A 19,427-nucleotide genomic window follows, 5' to 3' on the forward strand; every position below is an offset into this window, starting at 1 on the left:
GCTGCTCTTCTCAGAACTCTAAGTTTACTTTTGTCCTTTGATAGACGAGGTCCCAGACGGTAGCGCGGTATTTGAGGGGGCTACGTACAGGTGAGTTTACACAAAAACACTATTTGGACATTTTATTAAAAAGTAATTACTGTGGTCATTTTATTGCATAGTAACTTTGAAACCAGCATGAGCAAAAGTACAAAATGAATCAATTCTATAAAAATATATCTACAAATGATCGAGGATTAAACGGTGATATTTTTGTGAAATGTCCTGAATAACTCGTAAACTACATTCTCAGTAAAACATTGATTCTCACAAAGTGCAGCTTAAATGATTCTACAGTTTAAACCTGTTTATAGTGAGTACCACAGGTGTATCACAAGAGAGTACCACAGGTGTATCACAGGTGTTCCACAGGTGCTCCACAGGTGCTCCACAGGTGCTCTGCTCCTCACAGTCACAGGGTCCTACATTCAGCTGCTCTCAGTGCAGTGGCAGTGACAGTTTTATGTGAGGAAAACTCTGCCGAAGTGAAACCACCAGAGAGACGTTCAATAATGAGATGAAATGACTTGATTTGAGAAGCTTTGAAAAATACATTGTATGCACTTTTAAAATATCATAAAATATAAATAAATGTTTCACAGTGTGACTTTAGCGTATCTACCTAGCATAAAATTTTTTGGGTGAGTTTACTGCTCAAAAATACAAATAAAAACATGACATGTTAATGGTCAAGCCTCTCCATAGATCTGAGCTGTAGTGGCCTGGTGGCGTCACCTTATTGGAGATACATATATCCACCCGTAAAGTTACATAGTGCTACTTTAAAATGAGGGAAACAAAACAATTTACTGTCTTTTTTGGACGAAAAATGACGTCCCACACTGAGTTTAAAGTGCATTTGACAGGTGTTCATGTTTTTAAATTCTGACTTGGTTTGATGAATAGCACATGTGCTAAATATTTATCATAGTTTTACATCAGTTTTTTTTAAGTTTTAGGAGAGAGTTGAGAAGTAGAAAAATACAGGAAGTAGTGCTGAGGTGCTATGTCTTTAACAGGGAAAATTGCAGAGTGAGTTCAGTGTGTAGTGACAGTAGTCGTCTGTCATATGCGCTTTAACCCTTATGTACTGTAGAGGGGGCACTTTTATTTTGCATTGGTACGTTTTTTACATAACGAGTGAAAGCTTCTCAAATTAAGATCAAATATTCTTATTGCATGTAAACTTGTAGATTTTTGCTATGATCGCATTTCAAGATTTTGTTGACTTCTACCTCGTCCAATAAAAGTCTCATTAAAACCGAGCCACCAGCCTGATGTCCACCGCCCCCGATGCCCCCGAGCTCTGGGCCTGGGGCGAGCCATGGCACAGCTGGAGGTGGTGCAGACCTGAGTTGAAACTGGCACAGATCAGATTGACCGGGTCACTGGGCGCTAGGGACACCAGAGGGCCCGCTCCGTCCAGAGAGAGGGTCCCCAGACAGGCTGAGAGCACAACAACACACAGGGTTATTTAGTCAAAACACCACACGGTACAAGCTGTTATTCATTCACTCCTCAGACACAGCCCCTGCGACCAACCAACGCTCTGACCACACCACGTTCACAATGGGCAGTGTGGGTGAAGGGTCATTACAGCTGTTTTCTTCCAGTTTTATCTCATGTGTTTAATGTGCTGCAGCTGCTGTGAATTTGGGTAAAGCACTTTGGTCCAGTGTGTTAGATTTAAATAAAAGTTGCATTGTCTCTCCACAGATATGATCCGTAACATGGCCTGGGGGAGTCAGATAGATAAACTTAAGCTCATTCCAGGTAAAAACAATAGCATCTCCATGGAGACAAGCAGGCGCCCTCTGACACAAAGGTACATTGTGCACTTTTGGAAACACAAACACATTTTCTGAACCATAGCAAATATGAGTTCCCACAGTGAGCCCAGCCCTTTTAGAGCGGTTATTTACCTGCAGTGTTCTGGTCCCAGATCTTGACGGAGCTGTCGTGAGAGGACGTTGCCACCAGAGGGCTCCCCCCGGTGTTGGAAGGAAGGAACACGCAGCAGGCGGTGGTTTGGAGGTGGCCCCTGTACTCCACCACTTTACAGCCGGGCTGACGCAGGTCCCACAGCTGCAGAGGACACATCCAACAACCAACACTTAACTAATACTAATACAGCAAATACTACATCTGATACAAACAGCACTGAGGTTAAAGCTGCTGTTGTACTTTGTGTATGCTTGTCCTAAATTAAAACAGACATATTTAAAGCTGCAGACATTCAGTAAAATGAGTCCTCGGTCTAATCTCTGTAGTTTTAGTCGGTATAACGAGTCCTCGGTCTAATCTATGTAGTTTTAGTCGGTATAACGAGTCCTCGGACTAATCTCTGTAGTTTTAGTCAGTAAAATGAGTCCTCGGTCTAATCTATGTAGTTTTAGTCGGTATAACGAGTCCTCGGTCTAATCTCTGTAGTTTTAGTCGGTATAACGAGTCCTCGGTCTAATCTCTGTAGTTTTAGTCAGTAAAACGAGTCCTCGGTCTAATCTCTGTAGTTTTAGTCAGTAAAACAAGTCCTCGGTCTAATCTCTGTAGTTTTAGTCAGTAAAACGAGTCCTCGGTCTAATCTCTGTAGTTTTAGTCGGTATAACGAGTCCTCGGTCTGATCTCTGTAGTTTTAGTCGGTATAACGAGTCCTCGGTCTAATCTCTGTAGTTTTAGTCGGTATAACGAGTCCTCGGTCTAATCTATGTAGTTTTAGTCGGTATAACGAGTCCTCGGTCTAATCTCTGTAGTTTTAGTCAGTAAAACGAGTCCTCGGTCTAATCTCTGTAGTTTTAGTCGGTATAACGAGTCCTCGGTCTAATCTCTGTAGTTTTAGTCGGTATAACGAGTCCTCGGTCTAATCTCTGTAGTTTTAGTCAGTAAAACGAGTCCTCGGTCTAATCTCTGTAGTTTTAGTCAGTAAAACGAGTCCTCGGTCTAATCTCTGTAGTTTTAGTCGGTATAACGAGTCCTCGGTCTAATCTCTGTAGTATTAGTCGGTATAACGAGTCCTCGGTCTAATCTCTGTAGTTTTAGTCGGTATAACGAGTCCTCGGTCTAATCTCTGTAGTATTAGTCGGTATAACGAGTCCTCGGTCTAATCTCTGTAGTATTAGTCGGTATAACGAGTCCTCGGTCTAATCTCTGTAGTTTTAGTCGGTATAACGAGTCCTCGGTCTAATCTCTGTAGTATTAGTCGGTATAACGAGTCCTCGGTCTAATCTCTGTAGTATTAGTCGGTATAACGAGTCCTCGGTCTAATCTCTGTAGTATTAGTCGGTATAACGAGTCCTCGGTCTAATCTCTGTAGTTTTAGTCGGTATAACGAGTCCTCGGTCTAATCTCTGTAGTTTTAGTCAGTAAAACGAGTCCTCGGTCTAATCTCTGTAGTTTTAGTCGGTATAACGAGTCCTCGGTCTAATCTCTGTAGTTTTAGTCGGTATAACGAGTCCTCGGTCTAATCTCTGTAGTTTTAGTCAGTAAAACGAGTCCTCGGTCTAATCTCTGTAGTTTTAGTCAGTAAAACGAGTCCTCGGTCTAATCTCTGTAGTTTTAGTCAGTAAAACGAGTCCTCGGTCTAATCTCTGTAGTTTTAGTCGGTATAACGAGTCCTCGGTCTAATCTCTGTAGTTTTAGTCGGTATAACGAGTCCTCGGTCTAATCTCTGTAGTTTTAGTCGGTATAACGAGTCCTCGGTCTAATCTCTGTAGTTTTAGTCGGTATAACGAGTCCTCGGTCTCACCGTGGCTTCACAGCCCTGTCCTCCGAAGCCGTTGCTGCTGGACACCAGGTAGTGTCCGTTAACAGACACGTCACAGTGAGTCTGGATGTACTGTTTGGCTGGAAACGTGTGGGTCACTTGCCACACCCGGCTGTCCCAGATCCTGCACCATAAACAAAACAACAAACAACAGTAAAGTGAAAAAAACACAATAAACACTGGAGCCATTACTGCTGCAGCGCGACAACTAAAGGCAAAATCTGAAAGTGCATGTCTCTATGTGTCCAGGACTAAACCAGGACTAAACCAGGACTAAACTAAGATTAAACCAGGATTAAACCAGGAATAAACTAGGACTAAAATACGACTAAGCCAGGACTAAACCAGGAATAAAATATGACTAAACAAGGACTAAACCAGGACTAAACCAGGACTAAACCAGGACTAAACCAGGACTAAAATACGACTAAAATACGACTAAACCAGGACTAAACCAGGAATAAAATATGACTAAACAAGGACTAAACCAGGACTAAACCAGGACTAAACCAGGACTAAACCAGGACTAAAATACGACTAAAATACGACTAAACCAGGACTAAACCAGGAATAAAATATGACTAAACAAGGACTAAACCAGGACTAAACCAGGACTAAACCAGGACTAAACCAGGACTAAACCAGGACTAAAATACGACTAAACCAGGACTAAAGTACAGCTAAAGTACGACTAAACAAGGACTAAACCTGGACCAAATTAGGACTAAACCAGTATTGAACCAGGACTAAATCAGGACCAAACTAGGACAAAATTAGGATTAAACCATGTCTAAACCAGGACTAAAGCAGCACTAACCCAACACTAAACCAGCATTAAATTAGGAACCAGGACTGTACCAGATTCATACACAGATGTTTTTGTGTATCTCCATCTCACTAAAAGGTTATAAGTTTTGGGATATTTACTGTATAATTTAAATATACAAGAATAACAGCATCTCACCACTTCAGATGTCTTAAATGTGTGTAAATACTTTCTGTAGAATCGGACTGGATGCAGGAGGAGGCCCTCAGCCTCATTAATATGATTTTCTTTGAACAGATAATCCATTGTGTTATAATTAGCCGAGTGTGAACTGAGCAGATCTGAGGTCAGGTCACAACCATCTGAGACCTGAACTGAACTCATGCTTCAGTGGCACTAAAGTTCACTTTCAGACACATCACAACATTCTTTTCCTACATTAAAGGGGACGTATTAGGCTAAATGGACTTTTATGAGGTTTTAAACATAACTCATCACTCCTCCTTCAGACAGATAAAAGGCAGTGTCCAGCAGTAATCTGACCGACAGCTCTTAAGTTTTCTTTCTCTATGGATCAGACCTGGACGACTGAGGGATTACAGACATCTCACTCAAAGTTGTATTCATGCACGTGAGTAATGCTATATTGTCCTACATTCACTTCAGTGCTCAGAAAAATCTAATTTTCACCTACGCCCTATCCCCGCCCACTGCTCTGTGCTTCCTCGTGATTGTCATATATGTAGGTTTCTAAAAATCCATGTCGCCATTTTTCAACAGTAAAAAAACGAGTGAATGAAAATTTGAAATATCATTATGAAGAACAGGAGGTCAAAGGGCCTGTTTCTACTGAATAATAAACTGTTTTAATAAGATGGACTCAAAATATCAATACGAGACGATCGATATGAGACGCTGTAAAGGTCCGATATTACACAAAACTGACTGTCCTGAGCTTCAAGTCATTTTATAATGCTGTTACCTCCTCAAAAACAGACCTGGAGTTGTGTTTTGTTTCATTCACACACGTTTGAGTAACCCTGCATTATTATTCTGCCTATGCCTCCAAAGCTCAAAACGCTCTGTTCCACTTTGTGATGTCATCAAGTGGTAGTTTTCAAGTTAACAGCTCCTTTTATATTTAGTTCAGTAGAGATTGGCAAGTCCAGGCCTGAAATCATCCAGATGATTCTAGTGAAGGTGTGTAGAGTTTAAAAACACAGTGGAGCACTTCCTGTATCACCACATGATGACATCACAAGGTGGAACAGAGTTTTTTGAGGTGTTTTCTGTTTGACAGAAGAGCTCAACCTAAATCTGCAGGTTTGTGTGTTAAACATGTGTGAATGAAACAAAAAAACACAACTCCAGGTTTGTTTGTGACGAGGAAACAACATTAGAACAGATCAGAGAGTACAGTGGTCCCTCGTTTATCTCGGGGGTCACGTTTTAAAAATAATCATAGGCGAAATCCGCAAAGTCGTCAGGTTTATTTTTACAATTATTCTCTATGTTTTTGTCTGTAAAACCCCTCACCACACACTTTATACACTTTTCTCACATTTCTCTCTCGTTTAAACTCTCTCAAAGTTCAAACCTTCGTAGGCGTCTTTGTCGGTGCAGAACGTTTCATCGACATTGTGGGTTTTGTCGGTGAGAAAACTCACCGTGCAAACATACAGCACTTCAGATCCAACATTTATGTAAATTTGACCCTAATAAATTGTTCTCAGTCTCTTGAGGCTGTGGTTTGTCGGTTACTGTTAAGATTTAATACAATGTATTTTCTTGCTTCTTCTTTGCTTAAATAAACCAACACGGCAGGACAGTTACAGCTCGTCTTTTATTCACTGTAGTTACATTTTTATCGGTGCGCTCCTCAAATGCGCAGTACCTAATATCATTATGAAGAAAGTAAATAATGTATCCAACATAATATAATAAATACAATTAATTATTAATAAAATAAATAGAAAGTAATAAACAAAATACTAGTGTCCAAATAAATGTCAATATATAAAATATACATCAAATAAATCAAAGCTTACAGAAATTTTGTCTGAAAGCATTCTGTACTGTATAGGAGACCCTTAGCCAATCAGGACGCAGAACAAAATAAATGGTCTGCGAAACAGCGAGACCGTGAAAGGTGAACCGAGATATAGCGGGGGACCACTGTAGAGTAATATGGGCCCTTTAAATAATGGTCCTTCTTTATAAACTGTGGAATTATCTGCTAATACTGCATTACAGCTGAATGTGCAGAGCCAAAAAAGGGACTCAGTCATATGTACGCATGAAATTTCAACGTATTTTGCTCCTCTGCGTAGTCAAAATATAACTTTAGTGCACTAAGGCCCATTTTTAAGGATATGTTTGTATCGGGGGCCAACCGTAGCTCAGTTGGTAGTTGGTCCACTGACCCACTGACCTACATGTTGGAGGTGCGACTCCAGCTCTCACAGATACTGTCGTTGTGTCCTTGGGCAAGACACTTACCCCACCTCACCCCCAGTGTCTAACTACACTGGTGTATGAATACATGTAATGTAAAAGGCTTTGAGTGACTTGAAAGTGGATAAAAAAATTGGTCTAAGTATCGTATCGTGAGAAATACACGATCCCACTTCACAATGAACAAAACGCATAATAATGATCTATTTTGGTTTTAAACACTTGAGGAAAAAAAGCATATTATTATGAGTCAAGTTGGAGCTGCTGAATTTTTATTTTTAATTGGAATAAAAATGTAACTTTTACCTGATGGTCTTGTCCTCAGAGGTCTGTGCTATTGTGGAGCTGCCGGGCACCCAGCACACGTGAGTCACCTAAGACACATTTACATTATTTGTACATCCCGTCTCCGTCAGACTGTGTGAAACGTGAGGGCTCGGTCTGACCAGGTTCCTGGAGATGTTGTGGCGCTGTTCACATTTGGCAGATTCGATGTCCCATAAACACATCCAGTTGTCACGGGAACCGCTGCACAGTTTCCTCCCGTCTGAGGAAAAACGTGGAACAAACAGACAAATCTGTGAAAGGATCAACAGGGATGGAACGATAATGGCAAGGATCGCTTAACTGTGTGTATAAGTAACGCATTGTTTTGTTTTGCAGTGGAATGCTAAAAAAAAAGGTCATGGGGATTAGATCTTGAACGTCTTGTACTTGTGGAATTGTGTTTCACTCCAAAACCGAAATGACCACTTCACTGGAGTTTCATGAGTTGCAGACAAACAGTTCCTTCTTGATTTGATGGGAGGAGCCGTTGAGGACCTTTCCCCATTCAAAAGATTTAATATTTTGACTTGAATTACTTAATTGCTATGACCACGGAGGACGACGACTGCCATAGCTTGAAACCCACATGCAAAAGCTGAAGTAAAACATGTAGTAACTTACCGGGGCTGATGGCGATGCCGTTGACCACCAGCTCGTGTCCACAGAACTCCTGGATGGGCTCATATCCCTGGTTCAGGTCCCACATAAAAACTGCCTTATCCCGAGAAGCGCTGAAGATCCACGTGGTGCCGGGGTAACACACCACCTGAAGCGCACAGGGTTAGCATTAGCGTACAGCGGGATGGTAAGCGCCGTCTCACTGCACAGCGGGGAACATCGACGGCATCACATCAGTTTAAGTCGGGTTTGGAAGTGGTTTTAAGTGTGAGGGGGAGAAGTAACAGTCACAGGATAAATGTACTTTTCTTAAGTTGTTAGGCCTGGCGTTACCTTGGTGACCTCCCGAGTGTGGCCGTGGAGGGACTGGCACATGCGGCCCTGGGTCCAGTCGTACACCACCACAGCCTGGACACGGTGAAGCATACAGGAAGACAGCATTTTTTTACTTTACGTATAATGCATCTTCAAAGTAGCAGATCAAAACCAGAAAAAAAGCCAGAAAATGGTCTAAAACTTGAGTAAACAGGTAAACAGACTGTAAACAAACAAAAGAAGCAGAAAGGAATCACAACCGGTGAGCTAATATTGTACGCTTAAACAAGGGCTACCATTAGCCAGCAGTTTCACAGTTAGTCACTGTCACATTTTTGTGTAAAATCAAACTTCTTAACAGGACCATGAATGCTCAGACTGATCACAGGCTCCTGAAACTGTGCTGTTTAAATCCATTTCTTGAGTTTTCAGACAATCATAAAACTTTTTTGATAGCGTTTGCTAATGTGTGCATTGTGTCACCATGGAAACTGCTGAATATTCTGCCATAGAAATACATGCGGTGTAATGCATCCTCAAAGTAGCAGGTCAAAACCAGAAAAAAAAAATCCAGAAAACGATCTAAAACTTGAGTAAACAGAGCGTAAACAAGCAAAAGAAGCAGACAGGAAAATAAGATTTACAAAAGTTCCAGCAAAGCAATGAATCCTGCACAGTACTACTTATAAACCATGAACAAAAACGCCATCTTTTACACTTTTGAACATTATCTATAGAGCAAAAACAATCACATTCGCCTCAGGTAGGAAATTTCACATACATTTCTCCCATAATTCCCAAAATTCTAATTTAAGAGGGACAATGGCTAACCTACTATATTGTAACGAATGTACATAACACGGGTGTTTTTAGTCAAAGAAAGAACACATTTAAAACTTGAAATTTGCCAAAATGCTCTAATAACTCAGCAGTTTATAAACATATTTTTACTATTATGATTATTCATGTTTTGATTTGTTGTATTGTGATTTTAATGTCTTTCTTATTCTGTAAAGCACTTTGAAATACTTTGTGTATGAATTGTGCTGTGCAAATAAACTTGCTTTGCTTATTACTTACCACAAAGCTGCCACACAGCTGAACAGTCCCGAGCCAGCTTTCAAACTTAACTATTGTTTTAGATCTACGAGAAATTGGGCAGAAAGTGGGCAGTAACTGAGCTCCTCCACAACAACAACCAAAGTCCCGCCTCAGCACAGATGTTTCTGTTTGAGTGTTCTCCTGGTTCATTTGAGTGTGTATGAGGCGTCCACAGAGCAGACACACTCACACTGACCTGGTCACTTCCCCCGGACACACAGGCCTCTGGACTCAGGCTCACCACAGCGTTGATGGAGCCCTGGTGAGCAGGTTCATACTGCTGCACCTGACTGTCCAAGGCACTGTCGTCCTTCTGCCCCTCGGACGACCTGCACGCAGCACAACACAACTGTACAGAAGGCACGCAAGTACGGAAACATTCATACATCTTTAACTCTTTAGAGGTTATAACATTTGACAAGAGGAAAACATGAACTGATAAAAGAATAGTATTGTTCAACCATGTTTTTAGTTACAGCACACAGTTTAGATGAAAAAATTCTGAGGCACACACTCCACTAAAACATTCTGAAATCACACTATACAATAGCAGTGTTTTTCATTATTACAGGAGAAAAACAAACTGGACTATATTAGCATTATCATAAACTGTTAAGAGACTAGGCAGTAAGTGACATTCATGCTCCGCTATCATTTAAAGAAAAATTATTTGTGCCATCCATAGACTGTGTATATAAATGGACATAGCTAACACGTAAAACCTTATGGGAAACACTGAATACATTGGGTAAATTGCTCTGGACATTCAAGATTTATAAATAATCTAATAAATGCATGTGCAAAACCGTTAACATTTTTTTTTTCAAAGCACACCTAGCAAATCAAGGAACAAATACAATTAAAGCCGCAAGCGGCATCGAACGGCCCTCGCGGGCTGTGCTTCGCACTCGGCCGACCCGGCACTCCCTGTGGGTGGCGCTGACGTGCCACTTGTCCCTTTTTTTATTGCGGCTTTGGGCTGCACTTTACACCAAACAAGTCAAAACACACTGGAAGTGCTGATGCACAAAATTGCAAAAACATGGGTTTTCCAGGCATCGCCATGGCAACACTGTGCAAAATACAAACTTGTCCCCCTGGACTTTTTTTGACAGGGACAACCTGAAGAATCACTGTGCCAAATTTTATGTTCATCGTTGATGGTAATAAGTCGTTATAAGACTTTGAAATGCATGAAAATTTGGAAATTTTCCCATTAGGATAACATGGGTGCTTTCGCGCATCACCATGGCAACCCAGTGAAACAAATTGCATGGGTCCCATTGACTTTTTTCATCAGGATGACATGAAGAGTCATGGTGCCAAATTTCACATTATTCCATGAAACTAATATTTTTCCTATGAATGGGAAAAAAATATAACCTGACATGCTAGCAAGAACAAGCTAGGATACAGGAGTCTGTGCAGGGGGCGGTCTGTGCAGTCTGCAACGATGAGTGCTTGGGCGAAGCAATAGGCCCTACGCCCTGTATGGGCTCGGCCCTAATAAATAAACAAAAATAATAATAATTTGAGCAAAAACAATATATCCGATAACATTACAATGACATATTATACGTTTTTTGAAAGCTCTGGACATTCCCCATGTCACCGTGGGGTCAATGGGGCCATGACGTCGGGGTCCGCCATTGACCTCCCCATTGACTTCCATTCATTTTAGCAGTAACAAAGATGGCCCATGCCTGTGGCATGGGGGCTTGGATAGGGCTCGATGCCAGGAGTGTGTTTGGGAACATGAGCACTTCGCGCTGCGTGCGTCAACATTGAGTCAATGGGCTTCGCCCATTGACTCAATGTTGCAAGAACATGCTAGCAAGAACAAATATGCATGTCCCATGCCTACGGCATGGGTTGCTAGGATAGTGGAGTCTGTGCAGGGGGCGACGGGGGGCGACTCCTACTATTGACTCCTGTTAATGCATGTCAGGGATATAGGATACAGGAGTCTGTGCAAGGTGCGGTGCTGCCACGAAGTTGCACGCGAACCGTGCAACTTCGTGAAGACAGTCTGCAATGATGAGTGCATGGGCGAAGCAATAGGCCCATGCGGAAGCAATAAGCCCTACGCCCTGTATGGGCTCAGGCCTAAAATCCCATGCATTTCAGAGCATTATTGTTTAGGTCAACACTACAGGGTTACCATTTTAGACACAATAACAGCCCACGGAGATGGAATATTTTGGTGTTTATGGACAATACTGGAGGACTAAAAGTTCTGCAGAATTCATTAATGGTTCAACATGTAACCAGTAAATGGGATTTTTATTCAGTTGTGATAAATCTTGTAGCGGTCTTGCGAGTTATGCATCTATTGTGGATCAGGTGATGTAATCCCTCATTCGTCCAGGTGAGGTCCATGGTGGAAAAGGTGCATCATTTTTTTTACCCCGAGTTCTGCCAAGACTCAGATAGCATGTCTGACCCAAAGCTGTAAACTTAGCTAAATTACCTGTTCCTGAACCTAACATGAACCCTAATCCAAACCTTAACCTGATTGTGAAAAAATGTACTGTCAAAAAAACAAAAAAAAAACAAAAACATTTGCTAGCATCACCGCCAATGCAAAGTGGTGGTTGTGTGGTAAAATGTCTTCTTTAGGGGAAAAAATTAGGCAGTAAAGGCAGTTATCTGGACATTTTTTTAAATCAATTCTTTCTCTGAGTTAGCTCTGTGCTGTAATGTCTGAAATGTTACTTTAAATGATTCCCAAAACACTGTGCAGAATTGACCCTTTGCAGCTGATGTCATCAACATGAGGCTGTGCTGCTTCACCACAAGAGGCTCTGAGGCTGTTAGACTTTAATCTCACCTTTGTTTGAACACAATCTGACCATAAAGAACTGACTTAGCTGGAATCACAACCGGTGAGCTAATTTTGTACGCTTAAACAAGTCCCAAGCTAGCTAGCATTAGCCAGCAGTTTTACAGTTAGTCACTGTCACATTTTTGTGTAAAATCAAACTTCTTAACAGGACCATGAACACTCAGACTGATCACAGGCTCCTGAAACTGTGCTGTTTAAATCCATTTTGTATTTTTTTTCTTTAGTTTTCAGACAATCTTAAAACTTTTTTGATAGTGTTTGCTAATGTGTGCATTGTGTCACTATGGAAACTCCTTAACATTCTGGCATACAAATACATGCAGTATTAAAAGATGAAGGTGGTGTGTAGGTGGGAGTGTTGGTGGGTGTCCGATGGCGCAGATTGGCAGCCTCAATTCCATCAGTCTGCCCCAGGGCAGCTGTGGCTACAATAGTAGCTTATCACCGGCGAATGTGGAGCAAATGAATCCTGACTACAGCGCGACACTTTGAGGGCTTTGTCCAGCCTAAGTGTCATGGACTAGTCCTGGACAAATGAGGGATTACTTCAACTAATCACCGCGGCACAATCAGTAACACAACATGTTAATGTCGATCATAAACACATTTTCATTCACCTCAGTGAATGTGACGGTTTACAGTTTATCACACTATGAAATACTGAAACATAAAACTTCACTTGACCACACTTGGTGTTTGGTGCAAAACACAGAAAGTCCTAATTATCCCAGGGGCCCTCGAGGTGGAACAAACATGTTTACCAGCCCACATCATCTGAACAAAAGGTTCACGCTCTAGAATTTGGTGTCATGATTTGAGAGGAAAGGGACCTATGTGACCAACACTCACTGTTTATGAAAGAACTCTCCAAACTCATGATCCACAAATGTCCAACTTTCTCATTATTTCTTTGGGATTGCCTCCACAAACTTGTCACATTAATTTTAAGGCTTGAACTCCTTTCAGCTGACGACAATCACGTTTTTAAGCTTAAATAATGTCAGCATTTTACCTGTAGAGATCAGATCTCTTGCGAAACTTGCTCTGTAGTTTCCCCATGTCCTCTTAGGAACCTGTAGAGAGATTCAATGATCATGTTTAACAATAGAGCTCAAGATCAAACATCACAAACTGTACATTTGTGGCCAGACATGCAAAGCATATACAGAGACAGATAAATTCGCAAAAGCAATGTCAAAAAGTAGGGATGGTCAGATATGGATTTTTTTGAGCCGATATAATGTTTTTCTTGTTGTTGTGGCTGATAACCGATGTTTGCCAGTACTGTTATTAAGCTTTTAAAATCTATAGTCCACACCAAATTTATGTTATTTCATAGTGACATTTACAAAATAATATATTGCTTTTGTAAAAACAATAACAAAATGTATTGATCTGGGATATAAATTCATATTTTCAATAATTTACTCAAAAGTCAAATCTGATGCACTGAGGACAAACTGGAACAAACGGAGACTGGAGCAGTGCAGAAGAAATATTGGTGCCAAATATTGGCAAAATGCTCAATATCTGGCCAATACCGATATTGCTGATAATCGATCCTTTTAAAAAACTCAACAAAAGCACAGTGGAATAACCAGATGAGCTGCTGGGTCACTAGTGTTAAATACTTGAGTTAGAATACTTTGGAACAAATGCTGAGTTTAGACATTAACATTTTAAAATCTCCAGTGGTTTAACATCAGGATAAAAATTCTCTGAGATTACACAACACAATCCAAAGCTCTGCTGTAACTGTACTGAAGTGCACTAACACAACGCACATTTACACTTCCAGTCAAAAGTTTGGACAGACCTGTTTTTTCTTTACATTTAGCAATTTCTGCATTTGATAAACACACAGGAGACTTCACACATGTGATGCAACACATATGGAATTGTATAACAGAGAAAATGAAATAATTAAATAGCTCAGACAAATGTTTTATATTTATGTTTTATACTCAAATGCTCAGAGTGTCCTCCCTTTACTTTATCTACAGAGCTGCAAACCTTCCTCCATCCTTCTCTCAATGAGCTTCACGATGAAAGCTCCTAACATGGTTTTCACTTCACAGTTGAATCAGGGTCAAGAAATGACAACACAAACCAGGGTTCAACACAAAGAGTGGATATTTGAGTTGATTTTTTTTTTTTGCTTGCTACATTTACTTGTGTCACTCTTCACTTTTATGGCTTCAGTGAGAATCTACAATACAAATAATCATATAATGAAGAACCATAAATGAAAATGCACTCTGCTGGTGCTTATTTTCAGTCAAGTTCAAGTTCTTGTTTATGTGGCCAACACAGAACCACGTATTCTCCAATTTTTACAGCGTGCCTTGGATTATTTAGTCAGACTGTAATCTCCCAAACAGAGAGTAAAAAGTGACATTTTGTGACATTCATGTTTCGTGTGAGGCTTGATTCGCATCCACAACATTTACAGGCGCATATGTGCACATTCTGCCACACTGGGAGCATATTGTCTGATTGTCATTAAGCAAAACAAACAAAAAAAATAAATTAAAATCTTTATATGGGGCTGCAATGACGAATAAACTAATCTTTCCTAATTGTTGATTTAAAAAAAGTAGTGAACAGTAAAAAGATTACTGATTACTGAATTACTGAAAGATTGTCGACTACTAAAATACTCACTGTAGTTGAAGCTTTACCACTAAAACTAATATTAAAATGATGTATTCAAATGTGTAATGTGTTCAGAAGACTGGAGAGATGAGCATGAGTGCAGGTAATTATCATGTTATTATGTTATTTACCTGAATTACACATGTAAAACTATGTAAACATGTTGATTATAACTTATTACAAAACAAAAGGATCCGTATTTGCGTTTATTCCTCTCTGACTGGCTTTAACAGAGAGGTTATCCTTGGTTTTCTTGGCTACTCCTCCAACCCCAGGCACAGGCAGGATGGAGAGGCTCAATCCTATTAGAGACACATCATTACCACAGGGATTTAGACTGAGACACCTGCTGAGCCACTACACCGCGTTACGCAACAAAGACAACACAAGTTTGATAAAATAACGCTCTTAAACAGTGCGAGAGTGCAGAAAAGTTCACTTCACAAACATCACAAACCTGTCACAGTCCGGCGGCGCGTGAGTAGACCTGGAGCTAACGTGCTAGCATGCTAACTCCCGTTTACCTGTCATGATAAACCCGCGCTTTAGCACAGAGGAGACGCGCTCAAACGTGCGGTTTGCGGGGCTGCGGTGAGCGGACACACTACCCGCGCTGCTGTCATCGCGTCCCGGGCTTTAGGTTTTATCTGCGGGCGTAAAAACAGCGCAGAAAAGAGCGGAGAATCCCGGGCTCCGCAGGTTTCATCCTCCTCTGCCTCTGTCCCGCAAACACAGCGACGCTCGGCGGTAGCTAAGCAGCGGTCACGTGGTGCAGGCGCAGGCCGGAAGTGGTCTGGACGTTTTTTGTTTAGTTTTTTTCAAAATAAAAGACGTGCGACAAAATAAAAGCACTAAAAATAATAAAGGCTGAAACTATAAACTGCAAACAAAAGCTTTTTTTACACTTTCAGTGTCGTTAGCTCCTCCCTTCAGACAGATATAAGGCAGTGTCCAGCAGTAATCTGACCAGAACTGAAGAAGTGGCCAAACAGCTTCACTCTAAAGCTATTTGTCCAGTTACAGATTTTACTTTGGCTTTTATTATAACTAAAAATAAAGTCATGTTACCGCCATTTTCAACGTGCACGTTAGAAGCAGATGTATTAAAGGTATACTCCATCCATTCTCTTCCTCTTCTCCGGAGCTGGGTCATGGGGGCAGGATTCTGAGCAGGGACTCTCAGACTTCCCTTACCCCAGACACTTCCTCCAGCTCCTCCAGTGGGACCCCAGGGTGTTCCCAGGCCAGAGTGTCCTGGGTCTTCTAGGTATAGTATGTAACTTTTCTGGAGGAGAAATCCGCTTGTCTCCATGGATATTCAGATTGCAATGCTTTGTCCGGAATGTTCCACAATATGGCTTTAAACTCATCCATCTCCATGGAGACAAACAGCTGGCACCACTGGGCCAAGTTTCAAACACTGTATACGGAATATTTATATATACATTCTAGGGTTCAAGTCAGATCTGTGGAGAGACAAGCCCACTCACCATAAGAATGTATGTTTTTTCAGCAAGTTTTTTAGAACAATTAAATAATTCAAATTCTTATTGAATAATGGCATGTTTAATACCATACTGTGTAACATTCTGGGCCTGTGGCTCTCAAACCTTTCACACAATTATCACCAAAGAAAAGATTTGTCTTTCCAAGTACCACCTATTTCAGCACAGGACTATTTCAGATCTATAACAGGACTATTTTAGATCTATAACAGGACTATTTTAGATCTATAACAGGACTATTTTAGATCTATAACAGGACTATTTTAGATCTATAACAGGACTATTTTAGATCTACAACAGGACTATTTTAGATCTATAACAGGACTATTTTAGATCTACAACAGGACTATTTTAGATCTATAACAGGACTATTTTAGATCTATAACAGGACTATTTTAGATCTACAACAGGACTATTTTAGATCTATAACAGGACTATTTTAGATCTACAACAGGACTATTCCAGATCTATAACAGGACTATTTCAGATCTATAACAGGACTATTTTAGATCTACAACAGGACTATTCCAGATCTATAACGGGACTATTCCAGGTCTATAACGGGACTATTCCAGATCTATAACAGGACTATTCCAGATCTATAACAGGACTATTTTAGATCTACAACGGGACTATTCCAGGTCTATAACGGGACTATTCCAGATCTATAACGGGACTATTGTAGGTCTGAAAGTGGACTACATTTCCACTTGTAATCGTCCGGATAGCAACTTTAGCGTTTAAAAGAGGAACAGAGCAGAGCTGAGACAGTTAGTCCAGTGCAGACCCAAGTGCATTTATTTTTCCCCCAAAAAATATACAAGAAAACAAGAAAAGTTTAAAAGAATCAGCATTTGCAACAGCTACATTACACCACTATAGTGTGTTTATGTTTTACTTATGTTTTATTTACTTGTTTAGTTTTGACTTATTTTATTATTTATTGATTATTTTATTATTTATTGATTATTTATTGCCTTATTTATTAGGTTTGACTTATTTTATTATTTTTAATCATTTTAGATTTGCCAGTGTTTCCTCTGAGGAGCCCTCTGCACCGGGAGCTGTGGTTGGCTGTGGCTGCTGGGCCCTGGCTCGTGGGCCCTGGAGGTTTGGTCTTGACCTCATCTCTTCTCGGGGCCCTGGGCTGGTGTCCTGTGGCTGTGGGTGACCCTGCTCCTGGTGCAGATGGTTCCTCTGGTGGTGCTTTCTCATCTGGTTCATCTTTATCCAGCCTGTTCCACTTAAACATATTTTAAATGAAACTGAGGTATTTTAACATGTGTTGGGGTGGGGGGTGGGAGTGTGTGTTGGGGTGGGGGGTTGTTTGGTTATGATTATTGATGTGTTGGGGTTGGGTTGTTGGGCTGTCGGGTGGCTGGGTGGGTTTGGTGGGTGGGACTGATTTTAATGGTTTGTAAAGCACTTTGTGTTACTTTTTTTTTGTATGAAAAGTGCTTTATAAATAAAGTTTGATTTGATTTGATTTGATAGTTGTGTATATGTGTGTGCGTATGTATATGTGTGCGCGTGTGCATGTGTGTTTATATGTATGTGTCTGTGTGTGCATGTGTGTGTGCATATGTGTGAGCGTGTGGGGGTGTGTGTGTATATGTGTGAGTGTGTGCATGTGTATGTGTGTATATGTGTGTGTGCATGTGTGTGTATATGTGTGAGTGTGTGTTGTGTGCATGTGTGAGTGTGTGCATGTGTGTGTATACGTGTGAGTGTGTGCATGTGTGTGTATATGTGTGAGTGTGTGCATGTGTGTGTAGGGGTGGGGGTGTGCATGTGTGTGTAGGGGTGTGCATGTGTGTGTGTATATGTGTGAGTGTGTGCATGTGTGTGAGGGGGTGCATGTGTGTGAGTGTGTGCATGTGTGTGTATGTGTGAGTATGTGCATGTGTGTGTATATGTGTGCATGTGTGTGGATATTTGTGAGTGTGTGCATGTGTGTATGTGTGAGTGTGTGTATGTGTGGGAGTGTGCATGTGTGTGTGTGTATAGGTGTAAGTGTGTGCATGTGTGTGTATATGTGTGGGGGTGTGCATGTGTGTGTGTGTATATGTGTAGGGGTGTGCATGTGTGTGTATATGTGTGAGTGTGTGCATGTGTGTGTGTGTATGTGTGGGAGTGTGCATGTGTGTGTGTAGGGGTGAGTGTGTGCATGTGTGTGTATATGCGTGTGTGTGCATGTGTGTGTATATGTGTGAGTGTGTGCGTATATATGTGTGAGAGTGTGCATGTGTGTGTATATGTGTGAGTGTGTGCATGTGTGTGTGTGTATATGTGTGAGGGGGTGGGGGTGTGTGTGTATATGTGTGAGTGTGTGCGTATATATGTGTGAGAGTGTGCATGTGTGTGTATATGCGTGTGTGTGCATGTGTGTGTATATGTGTGAGTGTGTGCGTATATATGTGTGAGTGTGTGCATGTGTGTGTGTGTATATGTGTGAGGGGGTGGGTGTGTGTGTATATGTGTGAGTGTGTGCATGTGTGTGTGTAGGGGTGTGGGGGTGTGTGTGTATGTGTGGGTGTGTGCATGTGTGTGTATCGCTCACTTTACTGATGCCTTAAACACTCTTGTGTAGTTTAAACACATTACCCAGAGTGAGGCAGGTTAAAGTGTGTTTGATCTGTGAATGGCCGCCTCTCCACGGAGCTGCTGCGGCCCAGGATACTCGCTCAGGTTAGCCCACTCCAGAGCGCCGAATCTGGGACGCTCCAGCTCACGGGACGGGCCTCTGCGATGGGAGCTCCAGAGATGAGAGAACAGAGGAACATATACTCAGTTTTATTTATTTATGAGAAGTTCCAAGAAAGTGTACTTTTCTGAATAGTTTTATCATATCGTTCTTTTACTTATGTTTTTTAGCAGTACTCCACGTTAAGTCGACTTAGGAGTTTAAGTTGACAATATTAAACTATTAGAATATTTGCTTTCTTCCATCTTACTTCAGGTATAATTGAGGTTTTTTTTCATATTTTTGTGATCTTCTTTGGAAATACCAACTGTGTCTAAAGCAGCTGCCTATAGGACAGA

The 19,427-nt window shown here is 41.1% G+C and overlaps 2 protein-coding genes across 2 annotated transcripts in view; one reads left to right on the forward strand and one right to left on the reverse strand.

Moving 5' to 3' along the window:
* The window catches only part of LOC117375930 (guanine nucleotide-binding protein G(q) subunit alpha), a 249,744-nt gene that overhangs the window by 165,572 nt on the left and 64,745 nt on the right, over positions 1-19,427 (forward strand). The gene's annotated exons all lie outside the window — the stretch shown is intronic.
* Positions 111-15,623, reverse strand: LOC117376465 (WD repeat-containing protein 31-like). Its single transcript, XM_033972961.2, has 10 exons — positions 15,338-15,623; positions 13,238-13,298; positions 9,577-9,709; positions 8,298-8,372; positions 7,968-8,112; positions 7,466-7,566; positions 7,326-7,393; positions 3,782-3,923; positions 1,962-2,124; positions 111-1,485 (listed from the first exon to the last, which is right to left on the reverse strand). The coding sequence occupies exons 2-10, from the start codon at positions 13,282-13,284 to the stop codon at positions 1,295-1,297; spliced, it is 1,065 nt and encodes a 354-aa protein (XP_033828852.1). The 5' UTR covers positions 13,285-13,298; positions 15,338-15,623; the 3' UTR covers positions 111-1,294.

The sequence above is a fragment of the Periophthalmus magnuspinnatus genome, chromosome 9 (assembly GCF_009829125.3).
Source record: "Periophthalmus magnuspinnatus isolate fPerMag1 chromosome 9, fPerMag1.2.pri, whole genome shotgun sequence".
In the NCBI taxonomy this organism is placed as follows: Eukaryota; Metazoa; Chordata; class Actinopteri; order Gobiiformes; family Gobiidae; genus Periophthalmus; species Periophthalmus magnuspinnatus.

Excerpts from the sequence above, each read along its gene's own strand:
- LOC117376465 (XM_033972961.2), bottom strand. The coding sequence starts at position 13,284 with ATGGGGAAACTACAGAGCAAGTTTCGCAAGAGATCTGATCTCTACAG. Across the intron at positions 9,710-13,237 it reads AAGAGATCTGATCTCTACAG|GTCGTCCGAGGGGCAGAAGG; the intron begins GTAAAATGCTGA and ends TGCTGCGTGCAG. Across the intron at positions 7,394-7,465 it reads ACAACATCTCCAGGAACCTG|GTGACTCACGTGTGCTGGGT; the intron begins GTCAGACCGAGC and ends AATGTGTCTTAG.